The sequence below is a fragment of the Salmo salar genome, chromosome ssa22, assembly GCF_905237065.1.
Source record: "Salmo salar chromosome ssa22, Ssal_v3.1, whole genome shotgun sequence".
NCBI classification, from domain to species: domain Eukaryota; kingdom Metazoa; phylum Chordata; class Actinopteri; order Salmoniformes; family Salmonidae; genus Salmo; species Salmo salar.
Window position 1 is genome coordinate 34,170,206 of NC_059463.1, and position 23,159 is coordinate 34,193,364.

At 45.4% G+C, this 23,159-nt stretch overlaps 1 protein-coding gene across 1 annotated transcript; it reads right to left on the reverse strand.

The window, feature by feature from the left end:
- Positions 1–1,459: 1,459 nt before the first annotated feature.
- LOC106583281 (transmembrane protein 198) lies at positions 1,460–22,921 on the reverse strand. The gene is made up of 5 exons (XM_014167250.2): positions 22,350–22,921; positions 5,320–5,584; positions 3,932–4,507; positions 3,356–3,504; positions 1,460–3,009 (listed from the first exon to the last, which is right to left on the reverse strand). The coding sequence occupies exons 2-5, from the start codon at positions 5,459–5,461 to the stop codon at positions 2,860–2,862; spliced, it is 1,017 nt and encodes a 338-aa protein (XP_014022725.2). The 5' UTR covers positions 5,462–5,584; positions 22,350–22,921; the 3' UTR covers positions 1,460–2,859.
- Between the last annotated feature and the right edge of the window lie 238 nt (positions 22,922–23,159).

The following is a 23,159-nucleotide window of genomic DNA, read 5'->3' on the forward strand; positions in this document are numbered from 1 at the left end:
GCCTGCCCATACCATATCCCCACCGCCGTCATGGGGCACTGTGTTCACATCAGCAAACCGCTCACCCACATGACGCCATACACGCCGTCTGCTCGGTATAGTTGAAACCGGGATTCATCCATGAAGAGCACACTTCTCCAGCGTGCCAGTGGCCATCGAAGGTGAGCATTTGCCCACTGCAGTCGATTACGACGGCAAACTGCAGTCAGGCCAAGACCCTGGTGAGGACAACGAGCAGATGAGCTTCCCTGAGACGGTTTCCGACAGTTTATGCAGAAATTGTTTTGGTTGTGCAAACCCACAGTTTCATCAGATGTCCGAATGGCTGGTCTCAGACGATCCCACAGGAGAAGAAGCCGGATGTTGAGGTCCTGGGCTGGCGTGGTTACAGGTGGTCTGCGGTTGTGAGGCCGGTTGCAGGCACTGCCAAATTCTCTAAAACGACATTGGTAGAGGAATTAACATTAAATTATCTGGCAACAGCTCTGGTGGACATTCCTGCAGTCAGCATGCCAATTGCACACTCCCTCAAAACTTGAGACATCTGTGGCATTGTGTTGTGTGACAAAACTGCACATTTTAGAGTGGCCTTTAATTGTCCCCAGCACAAGATGAATCTGTGTAATGATCATGCTGTTTAATCAGCTTGTTGATATGCCACACCTGTCAGGTGGATGATTATATTGGCAAATGAGAAATGCTCAGTAACAGGGATGTAAACAAATTTGTGGACAACATTTGAGAGAAAAAAGCTTTTTGTGAGTATGGCAAATGTCTGGGATCTCGAGTGGCACGTAAGGCACTGCATCTCAGTGCTAGAGGCATCACTACAGACACCCTGGTTCGAATCCAGGCTGTATCACAACCGGCCGTGATTGGGAGTCCCATAGGGCGGCGCACAATTGGCCCAGCGTTGTCCGGGTTTGGCCGGTGTAGGCTGTCAATGTAAATAAGAATGTGTTCTTAAATGACTTGCTTAGTTAAATTGAAGAAAAAAAATTCAGCTCATGAAACATGGGACCAGCTCTTTAAAAAATAGTTTTTCGTTCAGAATATATGTATGCAATTACTTTTTTCATCTAAGACAGTTGTGCAAATTAGTCATGACAGTCAACAATAAAACAGGCATTGTTTCCTTTATGATGTAAACCTACTCTGATCTCATTGCAATGGCTAATGAACAACAGAGACACCAAGATTAGTGAAATACTTGAGGTCATTGTAGCCTATGACGAGAGCCATGTGCTTTCATGCATGATACTTGTGGGCTGCTAAAGTTCGGAGCTGCCACAGCAACACCACTGCTTAAACCAATCAGGGAGCAGGAAATCACCCCCATTTGTTGCCTTCAAGACCCTCTGTGTTTCTGATTCCAAGGCAGAATTTGGCAACTGATGTTGCTAGGTGACCAGTGAGGGAAAATAGAGCCATTTAGCCTCAGACAAATGACTCAGACAGCTTTTGTTTTTAAACTAATTTAATGGTTTATCTTTCAATTTCCTATTGACAATTCTGTACAGATTCAGAATAGTTGAGTACTGAGTGAGAGTAGGCCTACTGTCCCTCTAAAATTCTAAAACAAAAGTAAATTACAATTTTAAAAACACTGATAATTCCTTAGTAACCTAGAGTACAGCAAATGTATGCTAAAATATTTTCCATAGCACATTCCTTCAATGTTATTGTTCATATACATTACTGAATACAGGTACTACACAGGTAAAACTGCCTAGAAATTGTAATGAAAACAAGCCACTGCTCAAAAATAACTGGCATAACCAAGTATGGTTTAAAACAACATTGTATAGTATTGCAGTATTGCTACCGCTAAAAATGGCACTGCAGTTCCAATGAAAACAAACGTAAATGTCACTTGTAACAGTTGCCCATGTAATCTCTATTGTATTTAGGCACAAAATGGCTGCCGTGTATCTCTCTGGACCTGAACCTTCTACACTCAACTATACAGGCAGTTACTTCGAAAAAGGGACAAGTAAACAGTAATGCACACACCTTAACATTACAAATGCACACACACTCACACAGACAGAAAACACTGGTCAGAGAAATGTGTCTCGAAATGTCCTCTTCTTTGTCCCGTCACAGTGCCTTGTCAACATCAGCTGGTGTCCTGTTCTGTGAGGCGGTTGACCCGAGTTTACACACCACTGGTTCATTTCAAGTCATTAAAGCACAGTTAACTCCAATTATAAAAGTTGAAATCACTCGGGGAGGTAGCTCTCGCAAAAACAAGTCTGTTTTCATCAGTCAAGTGATTTCTCCTACATGTAATCAAACAATCACATAATGGCACCAGAGAAAGTATACGACCTCAGAAGTCAGATGAGATCATTTCTGCTCCTTCTTCTTCTTCCGACTGTGTACTCTGCTCTGTCCTAACCCCATAGCATTTCAGTTCTCACTCTCTGTTTGTTTCTCTCTAGCAGAAGTGGCCTTCAGACTTTTCACATGTACCTGCCACCGCTCAGAGCAGACAACACAGGGAAAGGCCACACAGGCCCAGTCTATTGAAAGAGTGATTACAGCACACATCAAACGGGGGGCCAAACACCAACCACTCTCAGGGAACAGCTCACAGATGGAGGAACCATTACATCGCCTTCCAGTCTGCCATTCCAAACGAGGTACAGTACAGTACACTGGAGGTGTGCTTTGATCTTCACTTGGACAGCATTCAAGGCCCTTTTCCAAGTCAATGTAAGGAACGTCCATTATTCAATAGACTCTCACATTGCCTGAAAGAGTAGTCTGTAGGGTCAACAGTACACTACATAGGGAGGAGGACTGTGGTGGAGGGACAAGAAACAAGTGGTCGTCCCCTGTTTGTCCCTCGGTGCATCAGACCCTGTTGACAGGTGTGGTGACGGTGAGGGGTACGGTGGAGCTTGTCTCGTTGTCAAAGTCGATTATTGTGTGGTTGGTAGTGCCCAGGCTGCTGAGGGAGTTGCCTGTGCCCATCTGTCTGTCCCTAAGACTCTGCAGGTAGCTCTGAGAGAAGGAATAAAGGAGAGAGGGGAAGAAGAGAGGAGAGAGGGAATATAATCAGAATCAACCCGGGTTCTACATGTTGGAATTCAAATAGAATAGAGTGTGTATGTGTCAGAGGAGGCTGGTGGGAGGAGCTATAGGAGGACAGGCTCATTGTAATGTCTGGAATGGAATACATGGAACTGTATCAAACACATCAAACATATGGAAACAACATTTTTGACTCTGTTGCATTTATTCCATTCCAGCTATTACAATGAGCCCATCCTCCTATAGCTCCTCCCACCAGCCTCCTCTGGAGTTTGTGTGTGTGTGTGTGTGTGTGTGTGTAGAGAGAGAGACTGACCGGTGCCAGTAGGTCTCCGGCATAGCGTTTGACAGGGGTGGGCTTGCGACGGTATGTGCCCTCCTGCCCACTGTTCTGCTGGCGCTTCTTGACATCTTTCTGTCTGATCCGCATCAACTGGACCCGTTTCTGCCTCCTGCTGATGATGACTGAAACGAGAGAGATAAGAGAGAGATATGAGCCAGAGGAGAGCCAGAGGAGAGCCAGAGGAGAGCCAGAGGAGAGCCAGAGGAGAGCCAGAGGAGAGCCAGAGGAGAGAGGTGTGTTTACTCAGTGAATCATTTCTTAGTAATTCTACAGAGCACACGAGAGCTTTAGGGGAACATTTGACATTCTTAAATCACATGAAATGTAATATAAACAGCTGACTTGGGAGACAATCTGTTTTGTGTCAATACCAGGACAATGTTCTCTAACACCATAAAACCACTGTAGCAGTGAAGAGAACATAATATAACCCATAGTCCATATTGAGATATACAGATGCATCATACTCTACAAACAGCTTCCTCTACCTCCCATGCTTACCACAGAGATCCTATACATTACGTCTATATGGAATTCTATGATGCTTACCCTCAGTGTGTGAGAACCCCACGGCTGTCAGCTTCCACTGCACCAGCACCCCCATGAAGCTGAGTGCCGGCCAGATACCCATGATCACCCAGCTGTACCAGCAGAGCGACGGCGCCGGTGACAGCCTCAAGCACTGATACGCGTGTCTGGCCAGCGCCAGCATCTCCACAAAGTAGTCGGCGCACACCGTCATAATGGCCGCCCCGAACACAGACGTAGACAACACGGTGAAGAGCTTCTGCCACTGTAGGGTGAGCACGGCGAACAGCATACCCGTGCCCAGCAGCACCCCTAGGGGCACCCAGACGGTGGTGGGTGTGTAGAACTGGTGGGTGACCAGCAGGGTGGCGAGGGCAAGTAGCAGGCCCAGTAACAGACCCGTCATGAAGAGACCCACGGAGCGCACCAGCATGGTGACCAGGCCACACAGCAGGCCGATGCCGAGGCCGATACCCGCCGAGGCCTCCACACTCAGCTGGGTGTCCAGCACCCGCTCCTTGTGGCACAGCAGGAAGATTATGACAGAGCCGAACATCAGGCCCGACAGGAACATGACTGCCTTGAAGCAGCGATATCCTGGGAGAGAAGAGAGGTGAAGAGGGAAAGGTGAGGGACAGAGTAGAGAGAGGGAATGGTGAGGGAGAGATGAGAGGGGAGAGGGGTAGAGAGGGAATGGTGAGAGAGAGTGGAAAGGGGTAGAGAGGGAGAGAGGAGAGGGGTTGAGAGAGGGGTGAAAAGAAAACAATACTTATTTAAAGTTGTACTTCACTTCAATAGGGGGAGATTCAATAGCCTGAGGAATCTAACAGTAAAGAAATATGCAGGTGATAAGTTAGGACTTAAAGATAAAGTTAAATTGCAGAGGCTAGGGCACTCAGAATATCAACTGTAAGCAATGTAATGCCGTATAAATGACCCTACAGTTAAAACTAAAAAGAGAGGCGGTATGGAGGAGAAAGAAGCAATTGTGGTTATTAAGTTGGATTTGGTGAGAAAAATATAATGAATAAATAAAGTGTGTTTTTACTCTATTTGTTATCATTTAAGGCCAGACACCACACCCTAATATGATTATTGTTTTGCTGTAGATTGCAGGAAAATCCTGGGGAGAACCCTGCTGTATAACACATTAGCAGACATATGATACGTCTGAATACACATTCCCTATCCCCTGCTCTAGTACATTATTTGCGTCCCAAATGGCACCCTATTCCCCACATATGGCTCTGTTCAAAAGTTGTGCACCATGGCCTTGGTCAAAAGTAGTGCACTATATAAGGAATGGGGTTCCATTTGGGATGCAGCCCTTGTTATTGAAGATTTATTTTATTCGTTGACGTGACGTGGTTGGGGTACGACTTGTGGCCTTGACCCCGTGGTGACCTTACCAATGAAGCAGTAGATGATGCCGAACAGGCAGCACATGGAGCAGATGACGGCAGGGATGAGCTCATACTTCCTCTCGATCTCCAGGCTGCAGGCGTTCACCTCGGCCAGGCCATCCCCTTCAGCCACGTCAGGGTCTGTCATCCTGGGGCTCCCTCCGACCGACCAGACCACCGGGGAGACAAGGAGGTGGTGGTGGTTGAAGGTTGGGACTGAAGGATAAGGAGTGGTGCTGTTATCTGAAGTTCATCAGAACAACTTGGGCGCCTGTAACATGAAAGATAAATATCTGAGTAAGTCATAGATCATCACAGGCCATCACAATGGGTTAACTCACAATGCAATAAAGTGGCTTACAGTATTTATTTGTCTCTGTTAAGACTTTAGGGCACAGTACTGGCAAAGAGGACTGAGAAGGCATCTTGGCTCAACTTTAAAATCTAGGGCTAGGTTAACAAACACTGCCTTACCCACAAAATAGAGAACACAAAGTGGTGAGTTGCGAGACTCCATTGATGCTTAACATGGTGCATGTAGGACACTCTAGAACCCCCCTCCGCCTCACCCCTCCACCCCTGATTCAGACCTCTGACCCCTCACCCCCGCCAGTGTTCCCCGAGGCTTCAGGAGAAGTGTGAAATCTGCCGGCCATCTGTGACTTCTCCCTGGTGACTCTGCATATAGGCCTGCCAGACACTCCATATGCTGCTAGCCCAGCCCCCCATGATAACCCACAGTACTGTATACCACACATACACCCTGTTGCCATGACTACAGTATCATGGGAGTACATAAACATGGACAACCACATACTACAGAGACATCCTGTAGTACATAATGAAAGAAAACTGTACCAAAAACGCCTATAGACACCAGTACCGAGTATTGGAACGTCCTATAGAATATTGAATTATTGCAGTGTCTGTCTACTCTACTGTATTTTTGTAATTATGACCATTCTAATCAACATAGCAGCAGATGTCCAGTGTCGACTCAAGTCCACTCAAACACCATCATTTTCAGTGAGCATATTCAACACTGATTTCATATCGGCAGCAAACACCCACTCAAGTTTACTGGGGTCCAAGTTTTATTTTTTTTTTTACAACTCTCCTAAATTGAACTTGGGGTGTCAATGTCAGGTATTTAAAATAGGCTATGTAGTAAAAAGGTCTGGGTGAAAGTAAATGACTATACTAAAAGTAGGGCTACTACGGACATCGAGTGGTGCTAGTGAAGGGTTAATCAGGCAGCCCCACTCCCCTCCCAGTGTGCCTGTTGGGGAGGATGTGTAGGGCTCATTGCTCAGGGTGGGCTGCTGGCCAGCCTTCTTTATGATCTCACCCCAGTTCTGATCCGATTACAGCAAACTCACGTTTCCAGGCTCAGGAGAAAAACAGTAACAGAGCTGGGTGCCTGCTCTCCTGATCTGCTCTTTCACTTCTCAGTCCCCCCCCTCCCTCCATTCTCCCAAACTTCTGCTTTTAAACTCCTCTTCCCACCCACCCCTCTCCCTCTCCCTCTCTGTCTGAGATACATTATGACCTGGACATGACTTGACATGGAAAAAATGAGGGCCCGTTGGAAAGTAGCTCTCTGGTTCCCTCTCTTTTTCCAGAGCTAGAGGAAGAGTTCTCACTTCATTCACTCAGTCCTTCACATGTCTGCCTCTCTGTCTCGGCCAGATAGTCCCCTCTGTTCTGTCTCACTTGTTTTCAAAAGGCCAAGGACAACTCAAGACAAATGATCTAGCCATCAGAGCTCTACAGTCCCACTGGTCTGCTGTGTCTGTGGCACGACTTTCCAAGTAGGTCTGAGAGGATGAAGCCAGGACAATGAATGCTTTAGAATGAGACTGAAATCTGATATACAGAAGTCATACAGTATTTAGGCTAATAATGTGCGGTGCAGTATCACCCTTATTGAAAGCATGAGGGCATTTCACCTTGAGGCTATAGTATGGACTTCTCTTTCATCATATTCAGTTATGATGACATGGATGGATTTGTGGCATTACCTCCAACCTGCCCTAGTCAAAGTTAACACACTAACAGGAACTTTTATTGAAGTTCATGCCAAAAAAATATCCTCTGATTGTGCAAGACAGAACTTTTGCAAACTATTAAATATATCTGTTTACAGTCAAAATTCTACTCAAACTTCACCATTCAGCTGGACCAAAAACAGGAATAGGAGAAAGTTTGAAGAGCAAGGGAAAGCTAAGATAACTGCTCACCTCTGAAGGCATTAAAAAGTGACTGCGAGGGTGTTGTGGGTAATCCATCAAGTTGCACAACTTGTTCATCCGACCGCACACACACCAACTCTCTCCCACGTCCATGTGTCTGTCCCCACATTGTCCCTGTGTGAGTCACAATGGTGGCCAGTGTGTGTGTGAGGCCTGGAGTCCGTGCCGTTCAGGGAGAATGGTGCCATTATGGGGCGGCACAAAGGCTATAAAACCCCAGCATTGACCTCTACTGGCACACACAGCAAAGCATGCTGGGAGATAGGGCATATCACATAGAGGTGGAGGGACCCCGGGAAAGGAGGTGGTGTCTGAGTGTGTATGTGTGTGTGCCATGGCATTGAGCGTGTGGGTGGATGAAGGATCCCACTGGGCACACACTGGTTGAATCAACGTTGTTTTCACGTCATTTCAATGAAATTAAGTTGAACCAACGTGGAATAGACGTTGAATTCACATCTGTGCCCAGTGGGATAAAGGGGTCTAGCTGGTAGCTGTCCAGAAGGCTGATATTGTCACCCATTCTCACCAGATAAGGAGGAAGTGACGTGGCTCCATGTTTTATCTCGGAGCTCAAGGCACAGAAGTAGAAGTTGAGAAATAGTCTCTTTCGATACATTTTGATGAAGTACATCTTGAATGACCTCATTCCAATATGACATTGTGTGTGTTGTCTTGACAACAGGTATAATAAGGTTGCTGCTAGTGCTGTATATGTAAATATAGTCACACTTATAGATGACTGAGTATGTTGGTATGAAATGACCTTGGAACAAATTGCTTTAGAATGTTGCCTAACACACTTACTTCACAAACATCATGGATGGATGGATGGATGGAGGGAGGGGTGGGCTGGAGGGAGGGAGGGAGGGGTGGGCTGGAGGGAGGGAGCTCAAGCCTCAACAGCTGAGAGACGGGCAGAGCCATGCCCAGGTTCCCCACATAGCTAATTTGGGTGGGTTTCATTAACCACTGATGGGGGTGCAGGGGTGTGAGAGAGGTCAGGGATTCCAAGGGTGCTCTGGCTTTAAGGCAGAGGGCAGCTGAGAACTAAACGTTATACAGCCCAGCTGTATGGTGGCACAGCTTGGCACAGGGGGGTATGCGAGACTGCCATTTGCCATGGTTTCCCCCTGACTGGGCATGATGCCTGTTGATCTACAGATCCGGCCCCCACCCTTATAGCTGCAGCTATAAAACTAATTCTCCATGATTCCAAATGCCAAACACCGTGCCCAATGTGTCCTGCTCGTTGGGCATGGTGGAGACTGGAGAATAGTATGGACATGATAGGACCAACCTACTCCATGGTGTCCACCTTGTGCCAACTGTGGTTGCCTATTAACCATAAGAGAAACACTCTCTCATTGGCAGGAAGCTGTGGCCAAGAGGAGAAAGTGGAGATCAGTGGCGGGGCTGTGCTGGAGGTGACTTTTCCCTCAGGGCGAGGAAGCAGAGCAGGAAAGTTAGAGTTGGATTTGGAGGCTGAAGCGTCAACACCGACACTCTTATTTTCTGGTTTAATCCAACATAACAGGCTAAAAAAAAAAAAACTTGCTGATATCGTGTTGAATGCCTATTAGAACATGATGATGACAATGGGTTCTGCTACAACTGTGGGTTATGATCTCTAAACAAGTCAAATAAAACACTCCACCCTCAGTCCACATGTTCAAAATGATCTCACAACTGGATTGTGTTTATATGAGCCTTTCATCATGGATTCAGATGCACTCACTCATGCTCTAATATGTGAAACATTATGATATCAACATTCACAACTGAGAGAGAATGCTCTCTGGCTGGCAACTTGAACAGAACTTGTGTACAGATAAAGCCAATTTTTTATGTGGTCAAATAGGTGAAACACGCTTTCTGGATAGATTTACCAATCCTCCTGAACTTGAATAACACCTCTCACTGACCTGTCCAAACCATTACCAACCAAACCTGGTCCTTAAATACTTGTAATTAAATCAAATAGACATCATCAAATACATGTTGATATATGGTGCAATGAGACATCTTCCATTTTGTTTCTTATGAAGTAAAATTGCTGCACTTAATAGACCTTGTCGTTACTAAATAGACCTTGTCGTTACTAAATAGACCTTGTTAGTTATTGAGGAATGCTAATCAGATTAAAAGCAGTCCTGAAGAGTGTTATGTAAATGGCTGTTTTGAGCAGGGAGAGAAAAACTGAAAAACCTGCTGCATTTGGGAGCTCATTTGACTGGGAAATGAAGGGACAAGACTCGTTTGTCATCTCAGCTCATCTCAAAAACAGGGAGCAAATGAGATGCACTCCACATGATATGTGACAGTGTTTGAAAGTGGTCTACTGAGAGACAGCCTCCCTTTCATCTCTTAAAAGGCAAATAATTGACACTATGTTCTATTGAGGAAGAACATAAATACCATGGTTACAAGTCATTAAGTGCATTTCAACAGATTTATTATCATGACTAGACCACTATGGTAAAATCACAAATCTTTGATAACCTTTACTCATCCATGCTGACTAACGAAGGAAATGATGAATCTGAAGATGAAACGAGGATAGAATGATCTACCAGTCATAAAGACATCCTTAATTATTTTTGTATTTTTATTTAACTAGGCAAGTCAGTTAAGAACACATTCTTATTTACAATGACGGACTACACACAGGCCAAACCCGGGCGACGCTGGGCCAATTGTGTGCCGCCCTATTGGACTCCCAATGACAGCCAGTTGTGATACAGCCTGGAATCGAGCCAGGGTGTCTGTAGTGACGCCTCTAGCACTGAGATGCAGTGCCTTAGACCACTATGCCACTCGGGAGCCCTCAAACCTCATCTACACTCCTTTCACATCCAGACATTTTTATTAAGTTGGTGATAAAGTCACAGCTCTCCACCATTCTCTCTCTCAGCCTGTCTCTGTATCATTTCTCCTCTAAATCTCTGACCAGTCCCTCTCAAACAACACTTTGTTCCTCAAGAGTGAATGAGGCGGAGGGGGGACCTGCAATGATTTTGGCACTGCCGCACCGTCTCCCACTCCCCTCCCTCCATGCCTCCAGTCTTTCTTTAGCCAGGCTTGGACCGAGAGCAGAGAGCAGAGAGCTTTCGGTCCAAGTTCTGGACCAGGCTCTGGACCCTACTGTGCTCTTTAAAGAGAGCGAGGGAGGGAGGGAGGGAGGGAGGGAGGGAGGGATAATGTAGTCTGTAACCCCTTCAGAGAGCAGTAATTACAGAGTGAGAATATATAGAAAGTGATTTGAGGGGCAGTAAGTTTACGACAAAGCCTAACACTGACATGAACTCTAAGACCATACACAATGACCTTTCTAACATGTGCAGATGTGCCAAAATAACAAACCTCTAAAGTAATCATAAAAGATAATACATCACTATCAAACCCCCCAAACCATCTACCTCCCAATCGCCACGTAGGAAAAGTTATGGTCACGTTTCTCCTTTAAACTCCAATGTAGTTTATAGGCCTACATTTCTTCACTTACAGACACGCAAACAACTGTCTCTGATGGCAAGCACACATGTTTTATATTATGTCTGAATGAGTATCCAGGAAACCCACTATTTAGCATACTGTATATCCTTTTAAATATTGTAATAGTTTTATCAGTCTCAGAAAGAGATCCTATTCTCCCTCAAGCCCTTCCACTCCATGCCTGCCTTTGTGAAAGGCCCAAACAATGGAGGCCTTTCAATTCTGATTGTAGAGAGTTCCTTACAAAAAAGGAGAAAAAAACAGTAAGTAGAAGAACAGAGAAACAATGAGAAGCCTTTTCGAGAGGCAGTCACGTGTATGATACACATGTAGACACACACCCCTATTTCCATGCACACTCACACAACAGACACACAAACGTCACACACACACACTCATGCAAATATAACAACTCCAATCCACACATTATAATCATCCCCACCATGCACATCGACAATTCCGTGTTTGTACAAATAGGGATGCTTTTTTTCTAGAGACTGGCAATGTCAATGTAGTTCAGAGAGCCAGAAATGCCACCGACCTCCTTAATAATCCTTAATAATTGCATTCAGTTGTTAAAATAGCCTACAACAAAATAAATGGGCTGGATAGTAAATGTAGTCTGTGGTGGAAAAAGTAGCCAATTATCATACTTGAGTAAAAGGTACCTTAAAAGAAAATGACTCAAGTAAAAGTGAGTCACATGGTAAAATACTACTTGAGTAAAAGTTAAAGTATTTGCTTTTAAATATACTTAAGTATTAAAGGTATAAATTATTTCAAATTCCTTATATTAAGCAAACCAGATGGCACAATGTGTCACAGTTGTCTTCGTCTTCAGAAGAAATAGAGAAGTCCTCATCTGACAAAGTAGACCAATACGCAGCGGAGGTCGCGTTCATCTTTGAATTTAATTAATCAATAACGTGAACACTATACAAAACAAGAAACAACGACAGTGCAACAGTTTTGCAGGCTATACAAACACAGTGCAAAAACAACTACCCACAAAGACAAACACACCCTATTATATAGGACTCCCAAACGAAGGCAACTCTACACACCTGCCTTCAATTGGGAGTCCCATCCCAATTAACTATACATAGAAAACGAACCTAGAACCTATACCCACAACTAACTAACTAAACATAGAAATACATAAACACAGAGCAGTGCCCAAAACCCCCGGAATACATAAATAAAACGACCTACTACCTACACCACCACCCCAAACCATATAAAACAAATACCCTCTGCCACATCCTGACCAAACTACAACAACACATAACCCTTAACTGGTCAGGACGTGACACAATGTGTTCATTTTTTAATTACATATAGCCATGGACACACTGCAACACTCAGACATCATTTACAAATGAAGCGTTTGTGTTTAGTGAGTCCGCCAGATCAGAGGCAGTAGAGATGACCAGGGATGTTCTCTTGATAAGTGTGTGAATTGGACCATTTTCTTGTCATGCTAAGCATTCCAAATGTAACGAGTACTTTTGGGTGTCAGGGAAAATGCATGGAGTAAAAAGTACATTATTTTCTTTAGGAATGTAGTGAAGTAAAAGTTGTCAAAAATATAAATAGTAAAGTAAAGTACAGATACCCCCAAAAACCACTTATGTAGTACTTTGAAGTAATTTTACTTAAGTACTTTACACCACTGAATGTAGTATACTTATCATTACACAGAGTTAAAGAGTGATGGCGGGTCTTTATGAGAGAAAACATCGAATGCAAGAATTAGGTCTACACGTTACACGGTTTAGAACTAGCAGACTATAAGAAACAAATTGGACATATAGTGTCATTACAAAGCCAGACTAGGCTATACAGGGAGTGGAGTGTGATGGAGTCACTATGAACACAAAAACAAAGGACTGGATGCCTAGCCTCACCTACAGTGCCTTCAGAAAGTATTCACACCCCTTGTTTTCTTCCACATTTTGTTGTGTTACAGCCTGAATTTCAAATAGATTAAATTCAGATTTTGTGCCACTGATCTACACACAATAAATACCCCACGATGACAAAATTGTATTTTGTTAGAAATTTTTACAAATGAATACAAAATTAGACGCTGAAATGTCTTGACTTTGAATGATTACCCCATCTCTGAGCCCCACACATACAATTATCTGCAAGGTCTCTCAGTCGAGTAGGGAATTTCATGCACAGATTTAACCACAAAGACCAGGGACGTTTTCCAATGCCTCGCTAAGAAGGGCACCTATTTGGTATATAGGTTTTTTAAAAAGCAGACACTGAATATCCCTTTGAGCATGGTGAAGTAATTAATTACGCTTTGGATGGTGTATCAATACAATCCTTCCTAACTCAGTTGCAGGGGGGGTAAGGAAACCACTCAGGGATTTAACCATGAGGCCAATGGTGATTTTAAAACAGTTACAGAGTTTAATGGCCATGGTAGGAGAAAATTGAGGATGGATCAACTACATTGTAGTTACTCCACAATACTAACCTAAATTACAGAGTAAAAAGGAAGTCTGTACAGAATAAAAATATTACAAAACATGCACCCCATCTACAACAACGCACTAAAGTAAAACTACAAAAACTGTGGGAAAGAAAATGTACTTTATTTCCTGTATACAAAGCGTTATATTTGGGGCAAATCCAACACAGTTCCACTCTTCATATTTTCAAGCATGGTGGCTTCATCATCTTGGGACTACGGAGTTTTTTGATAAAAAGAAACGGAATAGAGCTAAGCACAGGCAAAATCCTAGAGTAAAACCTGGTTCAGTCTGCTTTCCAACAGACACTGGAGACAAACTCACCTTTCAGCAGGACAATAATCTAAAACTCAAGGCCGAATATACACTGGAGTTGCTTACCAAGATGACATTGAATGTTCCTGAGTGGCCTAGTTACAGTTTTGACTTAAATCTACTTGAAAATCTATGGCAAGACTTGAAAATGGCTGTCTAACAATGATCAACAACCAACTTGACAGAGCTTGAAGCGTTTCTGCCACTTCAAGGTCATCTCTGTCATTTACAGCAGCGCAGAGCAGTTCTTCCATTCCACCCAACATCTGTCTGGTGCCAGGGTATACGTGTACCTCCTTAAGGTCTCTCCCATCCTAAAATACCTCCTTCGTGTACACTTCTAGGATTCTCTGGCATCCCCTAAGCCAGGGGAAAACTACATCACCCAATACTTTGAGTTTCTCTATGAATGGATGTTTGTGGATCTCCAAGACCCCAAAAACCCCTACTATTCCTTTTGGATGCTCAGCTCAGGCAATGAGACAGCAGAACTATTCCACACCCAAATACTTTGACTGCCCTTACTAGACTAATGCTACAGGAGAAGACTCTCTCCATCTCCCGGCCTAACCCACAACAAGCATCTCCTCTTGCCAACAGGGTTCATCATAGACTCTATTTCCAGGGTCTTTTAACTGAGGGGGCTCATTTGTGTGAGATCCTCATGTGTTCAGTGTATAAATACACTACCAGTGCAGGACCAACACAGTACAGTACATTGGAGTATAGACTACTCCAAGGCAGTAGTAGTATGCCTAAATCAGTCCTTGGCTTGTAGAGCAATGCCTGACAACCATGGGATATGATGGAAATCAGGATAGTAACTCATTCAGTCAATTTAATCCATTTTGAATTCAGGCTGTAACACAACAAAATGTGGAATAAGTAAAGGGGTATGAATACTTTCTGAAGGCACTGTGCTTTTAACAAAGTTAGCCTTGTTCTTCTGAGCTCATGTCCTATGAACTAGCTACTTGAAGGTCTGTGACACAAAGAAACTAGACAGTGAGACGGATTGAGTAGACTATGTTGGGATTATTGAGACACTTCAGAATGTGACTTGGTATTATAATCAATTAAATGCATCTGGTAATAAACATTTCATGACGAATATTGTTATCATGATAGACTGTCCTTTTCTGTATAGACAAGGAAGTATGCTCTGTGCATTCAGTTTTACTGTAACGAATTTAACATTGCAGACATAGATACAGCAATAACATTACAGGGGCCAAAGAAACTGGGATATCCAGACCAGGTCTATGAAGAGAGGTCCCTGGAAATGATAATAAATAAAAAGATAGAGCATCTATCAATCACAGGACTTCTCCTGAAATAGCCTGATGTAGAGAACACATGAGAAAGGCTTGTCAGATCATGGAAAGTTAAACTTCAACAAAACTTCCCGTTCTAAATTATCTCAAAACTGTCAGCACAGCAAAAAAGGCCCAGATTTCGAACTGCATTACAGATCAACAGGACAGGGAGCATGCCTCGGAGTCTGATGGTATACATGCCTCGGAGGCTGATCCTCATTGATGGTATACACAGCTGCCCAAGCTTTGCAACAGCAGTCTTATTTACACACGACCCATCGTTGCCCCCTCGCTCCTCCTACAGATGAAGAGACGCTAAGCTAAAGTTGAGACCTTTCAACTCTGACAGGTCACATTGTTGGCTGGACCATACGAGTCTTGGCAGGGTTGACCTCTGCTACCACAGCTGAGGGTCTCTTTTTTATTTCACATTTATTTAACCAGGTAGGCCAGTTGAGAACAAGTTAACATTTACAACTGCGACCTGGCCAAGATAAAGCAAAGCAGTGCGACACAAACAACACAGAGTTACACATGGAATAAGCAAAGGTACAGTCAATAACACAAAGAAAATCTATATACAGTGTGTACAAATGGATTAAGGAGGTAAGGTAATAAATAGGCCATAGTAGCGAAGTAATTACAATTTAGCAAATTAACACTGGAGTGATAGATGTGCAAGTAGAAATACTGGTGTGCAAAAAAGAAAAAAGTAAATAAAAACAATATGGGGACGAGGTAGGTAGATTGGATGGGCTATTTACAGATGGACTGTGTACAGCTGCAGCGATCGGTAAGCTGCTCAGATAGCTGATGCTTAAAGTTAAAGTCTCCAACTTCAGCGATTTTTGCAATTTGTTCAAGTCATTGGCAGCAAAGAACTGTAAGGAAAGGCGGCCAAAGGAGGTGTTGGCTTTGGGGATGACCAGTGAGATATACCTGCTGGAGCAGTGCTACGAGTGGGTGCTGTTATGGTGACCAGTGAGCTGAGATAAGGTGGAGCTTAACCTAGCAAAGGCTTATAGATGACCTGGAGCCAGTGTGTCTGGCCACGAATATGTAGCGAGGGCCAGCCGACGAGAGCATACAGGTCGCAGTGGTGGGTAGTATATGGGGCTTTGGTGACAAAACGGATGGCACTGTGATAGACTGCATCCAGTTTGCTGAGTAGTGTTGGAGGCTATTATGTAAATGACATCGCCAAAGTCGAGGATCGGTACTATAGTCAGTTTTACGAGGGTATGTTTGGCAGCGTGAGTGAAAGATGCTTTGTTTGCGAAATAGGAAGCCGATTCTAGATTTAATTTTGGATTGGAGATGTTTAATATGAGTCTGGAAGGAGAGTTTACAGTCTAGCCAGACACCTAGGTATTTGTAGTTGTCCACATATTCTAAGTCAGAACCATCCAGAGTATTGATGCTAGTCGGGCGGGCGGGTGTGGGCAGCGATCGGTTGAAAAGCATGCATTTAGTTTTACTAGCGTTTAAGAGCAGTTGGAGGCCATGGAAGGAGTGTTGTATGGCATTGAAGCTCGTTTGGAGGTTTGTTAACATAGTGTCCAAAGAAGGGCCAGTTCTATACAGAATGGTGTCATCTGCGTAGAAGTGGATCAAGGAATCACCAGCAGCAAGAGCGACATCGTTGATATATACAGAGAAAAGAGTCAGCCCGAGAATTGAACCCTGTGGCACCCCCATAGAGACTGCCAGAGTTCCGGAAAACAGGCCCTCCGATTTGACACACATCTAAGAAGTAGTTGGTGAACCAGGCGAGGCAGTCATTTGATTAACCAAGGCTGTTGAGTCTGCCGATAAGAACACGGTGATTGACAGAGTCGAAAGCCTTGGCCAGGTCGATGAAGACGGCTGCACAGTACTGTCTTTTATCGATGGCGGTTATGATATTGTTTAATAACTTGAGCGTGGCTGAGGTGCACCCATGACCAGCTCGGAAACCCGAAGTGTACAGCGGAGAAAGTACGTGGGATTCGAAATGGTCAGTGATCTGTTTGTTAACTTGGCTTTCGAAGACTTTAGAAAGGCAGGGCAGGATGAATATAGGTCTGTAACAGTTTGGGTCTAGAGTGTCACCCTCTTTGAAGAGGGGGAGGACCGAGGCAGCTTTCCAATCTTTAGGGATCTCGGATGATACGAAAGACAGGTTGAACAGACTGGTAATAGGGGTTGTAACAATGGTGGCGGATCATTTTAGAAAGAGAGGGTCCAGATTGTCTAGCCCCTGTACGGGTCCAGGTTTTGCAGCTCTTTCAGAACATCTGCTATCTGGATTTGGGTGAAGGAGAAGCTGGGGAGGCTTGGGCAAGTAGCTGCGGGGGATGCGGAGCTGTTGGCCGGGGTTGGGATAGCCGGGAGGAAAGCATGGCCAGCCGTAGAGAAATGCTTATTGAAATTCTCGATTATTGTGGATTTATCGGTGGTGACAGTGTTTCCTAGCCTCAGTGCAGTGGGCAGCTGGGAGGAGGTGCTCTTATTCTCCATGGACTGAACAGTGTCCCAAAACTTTTTGGAGTTAGAGCTACAGGATGCAAATTTCTGTTTGAAAAAGCTAGCCTTTGCTTTCCTAACTGACTGCGTGTATTGGTTCCTGACTTCCCTGAAAAGTTGCATATCGCGGGGACTATTCGATGCTAGTGCAGTCCGCCACAGGATGTTTTTGTGCTGGTCGAGGGCAGTCAGGTCTGGAGTGAACCAAGGGCTTGTCACGTCCTGACCAGCAGAGGGAGTAGTTGTGTAGTATTTTGGTCAGGACGTGGCAGAAGAAGTCTGTGTATGTGTTTTCTAGTATGTCTGTTTCTTTGTTGGTCTGTGTGGCTCCCGATCAGGAACAGCTGGTTATCGTTGTTCCTGATTGGGAGTCATATATTAGGAGTGTGTTATTCACCTGGGGTTTGTGGGTTGTTGTTTTTCGCACTGCTAGATTCTGTATAGCCTGTGAAACTGTCACCTGTCGTTCTTCGTTTTCTTGTTTTCTGTGTTCACTTTATTCTAATTAAATATAAAGATGAGCATTCATATCCCGTCTGCGTTTTGGTCATCCATTCCCAACGACAGTCGTTACAGAACAACCCACCAAACAAAGACCAAGCAGCAGAGGAAGGAGCAGCAGGTGGAGTATATGGACTATAGAGAGAGATGGACTTGGGAACAGATTCTGGCCGGAGAGGGCCCGTGGAAGAAGGCTGGGGAGGACCGGGAACGCTACCGGGGAACACGACTGGCGAGGAAGCCGGAGAGGCACCCCCAATAATGTTTTGGGGGGGGCACACGGGTAGTTTGGCTGGGCCAAGGAAGAGCCATAAGCCAGCTACCCGTGATTATATGGAGGAGCGGATGGAGTGGAGGGCGCCGTGTTTTGCTGAGGTGTGCACAATCTCGCCCATACGCACACACAGTCCAGTGCGAGCTATTCCAGCCCCTCACAGATGCCGTGCTAGAGTGGGCATCCAGCCTGGTAGGAGGATGCTTGCGCAGCGCGTCTGGTCGCCGGTACGCCTCCTAGGACCAGGCTACCCTACGCCCGCACTACGCACAGTAACCATCAAGCCCCTGCACAGCCCAGTTCGCCCTGTACTAGCACCCCGCTCGTACAGGGCTGCTAGTTCCACCCAGCCAGGACGGGTTGGGCAGGAGGTGCGAGCAAGACCACCTGTGCGCCTCCTTGGCCCAGTCTGTCCGGTTCCCGCCTCTCGTGCTGACCCGGAAGTGAGTACCTCCAGTCTGGCATGACCAGTACCAGCACCATGAATCAAGCTTCCCATGAGTCAGCCTAGTCCTATTCAGCCTGTTCCCGCTCCTCGCACTAGCCCTGAGGTGCGTGTCCCCAGGCTGGTACCTCCACTACCAGCCCCACGCATCAGGCTTCCAGTGCGTCAGACCAGGCCAGAGTGTCCGGCAACAGTGCCTCGTCCAGAGTGTCCGGCAGCAGTGCCTCGTCCAGAGTGTCCGGCAGCAGTGCCTCGTCCAGAGTGTCCGGCAACAGTGCCTTGTCAAGAGTGTCCGGAACCAGGGGAGACGGCCCACTGTCCTGAACCAGGGGAGACGGCCCACTGTCCTGAACCAGGGGAGACGGCCCACTGTCCTGAACCAGGGGAGACGGCCCACTGTCCTGAACCAGGGGAGACGGCCCACTGTCCGGAACCAGGGGAGACGGTCCACTGTCCGGAACCAGGGGAGACGGCCCACTGTCCTGAACCAGGGGAGACGGCCCACTGTCCTGAACCAGGGGAGACGGCCCACTGTCTGGAACCAGGGGAGACGGCCCACTGTCTGGAACCAGGGGAGACGGCCCACTGTCCGGAACCAGGGGAGACGGCCCACTGTCCGGAACCAGGGGAGACGGCCCACTGTCCGGAACCGGTTGAGTCTGCCCACTGTCCGAAACCGGTTGAGTCTGCCCACTGTCCGGAACCGGTTGAGTCTGCCTGCGACCCGGAACCGGTTGAGTCTGCCTGCGACCCGGAACCGGTTGAGTCTGCCTGCGACCCGGAACCGGTTGAGTCTGCCTGCGACCCGGAACCTGTTGAGTCTGCCTGCGACCCGGAACCAAGTGAGTCTGTCAGCAATCCGGAACCAAGTGAGTCTATTTACGATCCGGAATTGAATAAGTGTATATTTAACTGTGAACTAAATGAGTCTGCCTACAGTCTGGAGGGCAGTAGGCCGGAACCAGAGCCACCTCCAGGATAGGTGGGTTGGGGAGGGGGGGTGTAGCACTAGTGCCGTCGTTGACGGCAGCCACCCTCCCTTCCTTCCCTTTTTGTTTAGGGGGTATTATTTTTGTTGTGGTATTGGGGATTTTTGTGGGGGGGGGGTACTGTCACGTCCTGACCAGCAGAGGGAGTAGTTGTGTAGTATTTTGGTCAGGACGTGGCAGAAGACGTCTGTGTATGTGTTTTCTAGTATGTCTGTTTCTTTGTTGGTCTGTGTGGCTCCCGATCAGGAACAGCTGGTTATCGTTGTTCCTGATTGGGAGTCATATATTAGGAGTGTGTTTTTCACTTGTTGTTTTTCGCACTGCTAGATTCTGTATAGCCTGTGAAACTGTCACCTGTCGTTCTTCGTTTTCTTGTTTTCTGTGTTCACTTTATTCTAATTAAATATAAAGATGAGCATTCATATCCCGTCTGCGTTTTGGTCATCCATTCCCAACGACAGTCGTTACAGGGCTATATCTGTTCTTAGTTCTACATTTTTTGAAAGGGGCATGCTTATTTTTTGGGGGCGGCAGGGTAGCCTAGTGGTTAGAGCGTTGGGCTAGTAACCAAAGGTTACAAGTTCGAATCTCCGAGCTGACAAGGTAAAAATTTGTCGTTCTGCCCCTGAACAAGGCAGTTAACCCACTGTTCCTAGGCCATCATTGAAAATATGAATTTGTTCTTAACTGACTTGCCTAGTTAAATAAAGGTAAAATAATAAAAAAAAATTTAAATGTAAGATGGTGAGGAAATTACTTTTAAAGAACGACCAGGCATCCTCTACTGATGGGATGAGGTCAATATCCTTCCAGGATACCTGGGCCTGGTCGATTAGAAAGGCCCCTCTAATGGGGGCGTGGAGTGTACAGTCAGTAAAGACAATAGAGTAGAAGACTATTCAACTCACTATGACACCACCAGTAGAAGTGTTTCCACAATAAGACCTGACGCCCATGACTATTATGGATAATATACACACTGTCATCATGGGTCAGGGCTACATTAAGGCCATACAAGGGTGTCTCACCTCTCCTTTCCACCCTGACCCTATTTCAACCCTGGTACTTAGCAGGGTTGACAGTTGACACCATTCGGGTTGAAAATCTCATCAACCAGTTTGTCTTTGAGTCACCCTGAGTTGAAAATGGCTATTGGTGAACACCCTGGGATGGAGTTCCAATTTACCTCTCAGATCTACAGGTGGTGAGTGAAAGTAGACAATGAAAGGAAAGTAGTTCAGAATGATTAGTTTTCTAACCAGACAGAACTAGGCAGTTACAATACCCCTGGAGACTGAGGGTTATTGGTGCCACCGAGGCTGCCTCCTAAGGTCAAGAACAAGGCTCCTGATTGGAGGGACGATGAGTGCTTCAGTACTAATTGAAAAACAGAATAACACAGTACACTACAGACCCTCAAGGACTAGGAGTTAAGTAACACACCCCAGCATTGACCGCCTGCTCTTTCCCCCTCATATGCCTCTCTCTCCCTTAGCAGGGAAGGGCCCCATCACGGCATTTTCCCAGGGTGGTTTAGGCAAAGCCATCTGGCCCTAGCTAGCCGACTGGCTTGGGTGTAGGAGGGGGAAGAGCATTGAGGGGGGTGTAACTAGAGATCACTCCTTTGCCACAGAGGGACACAAGCTATCATTACTACTACCCCCCCCCCCAAAAAAAAAACAAGGCACACCCCCACCAGTAAACACACTGGGCCACAAGGCCAAGGTTCTTTCATGTCCTGTCTGAGACTATGGTGGAGGAAAAATGGATGAAAACAAATAGAAAAAAAGGAATATGTGAAAATAACTAAGCATGTTTACAATGGGTGTTGTTTGTATGTAGTTGTATAGCTGTCAAGGACAAAACACAGAACAACGCTTATCTGGTCAATAGGATCAAGGAGTGCACATGTCTGACTATGATAACAATCGTTAACGATAACAATCAATGCATTTCAGGCTTTTCTCCATAAAATGGCTAATTGCCTAAGTTGTTTACATTGTTATCTTCTGTATAGTAACCCAATAGGTTCTACTATAATTATCTTGAAACAGAGCCCACACATTCATTTACTGGAGAGTGACATCAAAATGATATGATAAATTACTGAATGAATAAATTAAAAAAGTTTAGCCTATACTTACTCTATGGAATTCATTATTAAAATCGTGTTTTTGCCTTCAAAACGGTGTACTAGTCACTAACACAAGTTTATGAGCATCCCACCCTGACTTTTTCAAACAGCAGCTCTTCTACAGGAATTAACGTTACATTGATTGTTCAATTTCATTGAGTGATTCAGTTACATTGTATCTTTCTCTTGTTTGAAGGAGCCTAAAGATCATAAATAGTGTTGTCTGCGGTGCGAATATAATCCTTCATAGCCAATGATATGGCTGTAATTTACATGCTGTAAAGGTTCATCATTTATTTACACACTGTACAGAAGAACACTTACCGACTGCGTTCGGCTACGTGGATCTGTTTTCCGTGAAAACTGTCAGGCATGAACACAACGGAAAACAACAGAAAATCGAAGCAGCAGTGGAAAAACCGGTTCCAATGCACATAGGCTATAGTCACAGTGAGCAAAAAAAGTTTTCCCTTCAATGTTTTAAGCACAAAAGTAGGTTATTGAAAATGAATCAGCCTCGCGTTCTCGTCATCTTCAAAAACGGTCTAAAATTATAAATCGTTCTTTGCAGTCTCAACGGAGGAACTTAAGTGAGTTATTTCGGTTGATAACATGTATTTCTAAGTTCCACGGCATTGTATTAAAAATCAGTTTGTCAGTTGGCTAGTTAGTCATGTCTGACAGAAGCTAGTTGCAGCAAGCCAAAATGTTTGTCCTCCAACCCTTTTCTTTTACACGCCTCCTCTTTCCCTCTTTCTGGCGTAGACTGTTGTTGATACCCAAGGGGTTTTAGTTCTCTCGAGTTCTAAACTCATAAAAAAAGAGTAGGCCTATTATTTTTCTCCGTGAGAGTCCAACCTTTCTCCCTCTCTCCCACTCCCTCCCTCTCTCCCTCTCTCTCTCTCTCTCTCTCTCTCTTCCCCTCCCTCCCTCTCTCTCTCTCTCTCTCTCTCCCCCTCTCTCTCTCTCTCCCCCTCCCTCCCTCTCTCTCTCTCTCTCTCTCTCTCCATCTCCCTCTCCCCCTCTCTCTCTCTCTCTCTCTCCCCCTCCCTCTCTCCCCCTCCCTCTCTCTCCCTCTCTCCCTCTCTCTCCCCCTCCCTCCCTCTCTCCCTCTCCCCCTCTCTCTCTCTCCCT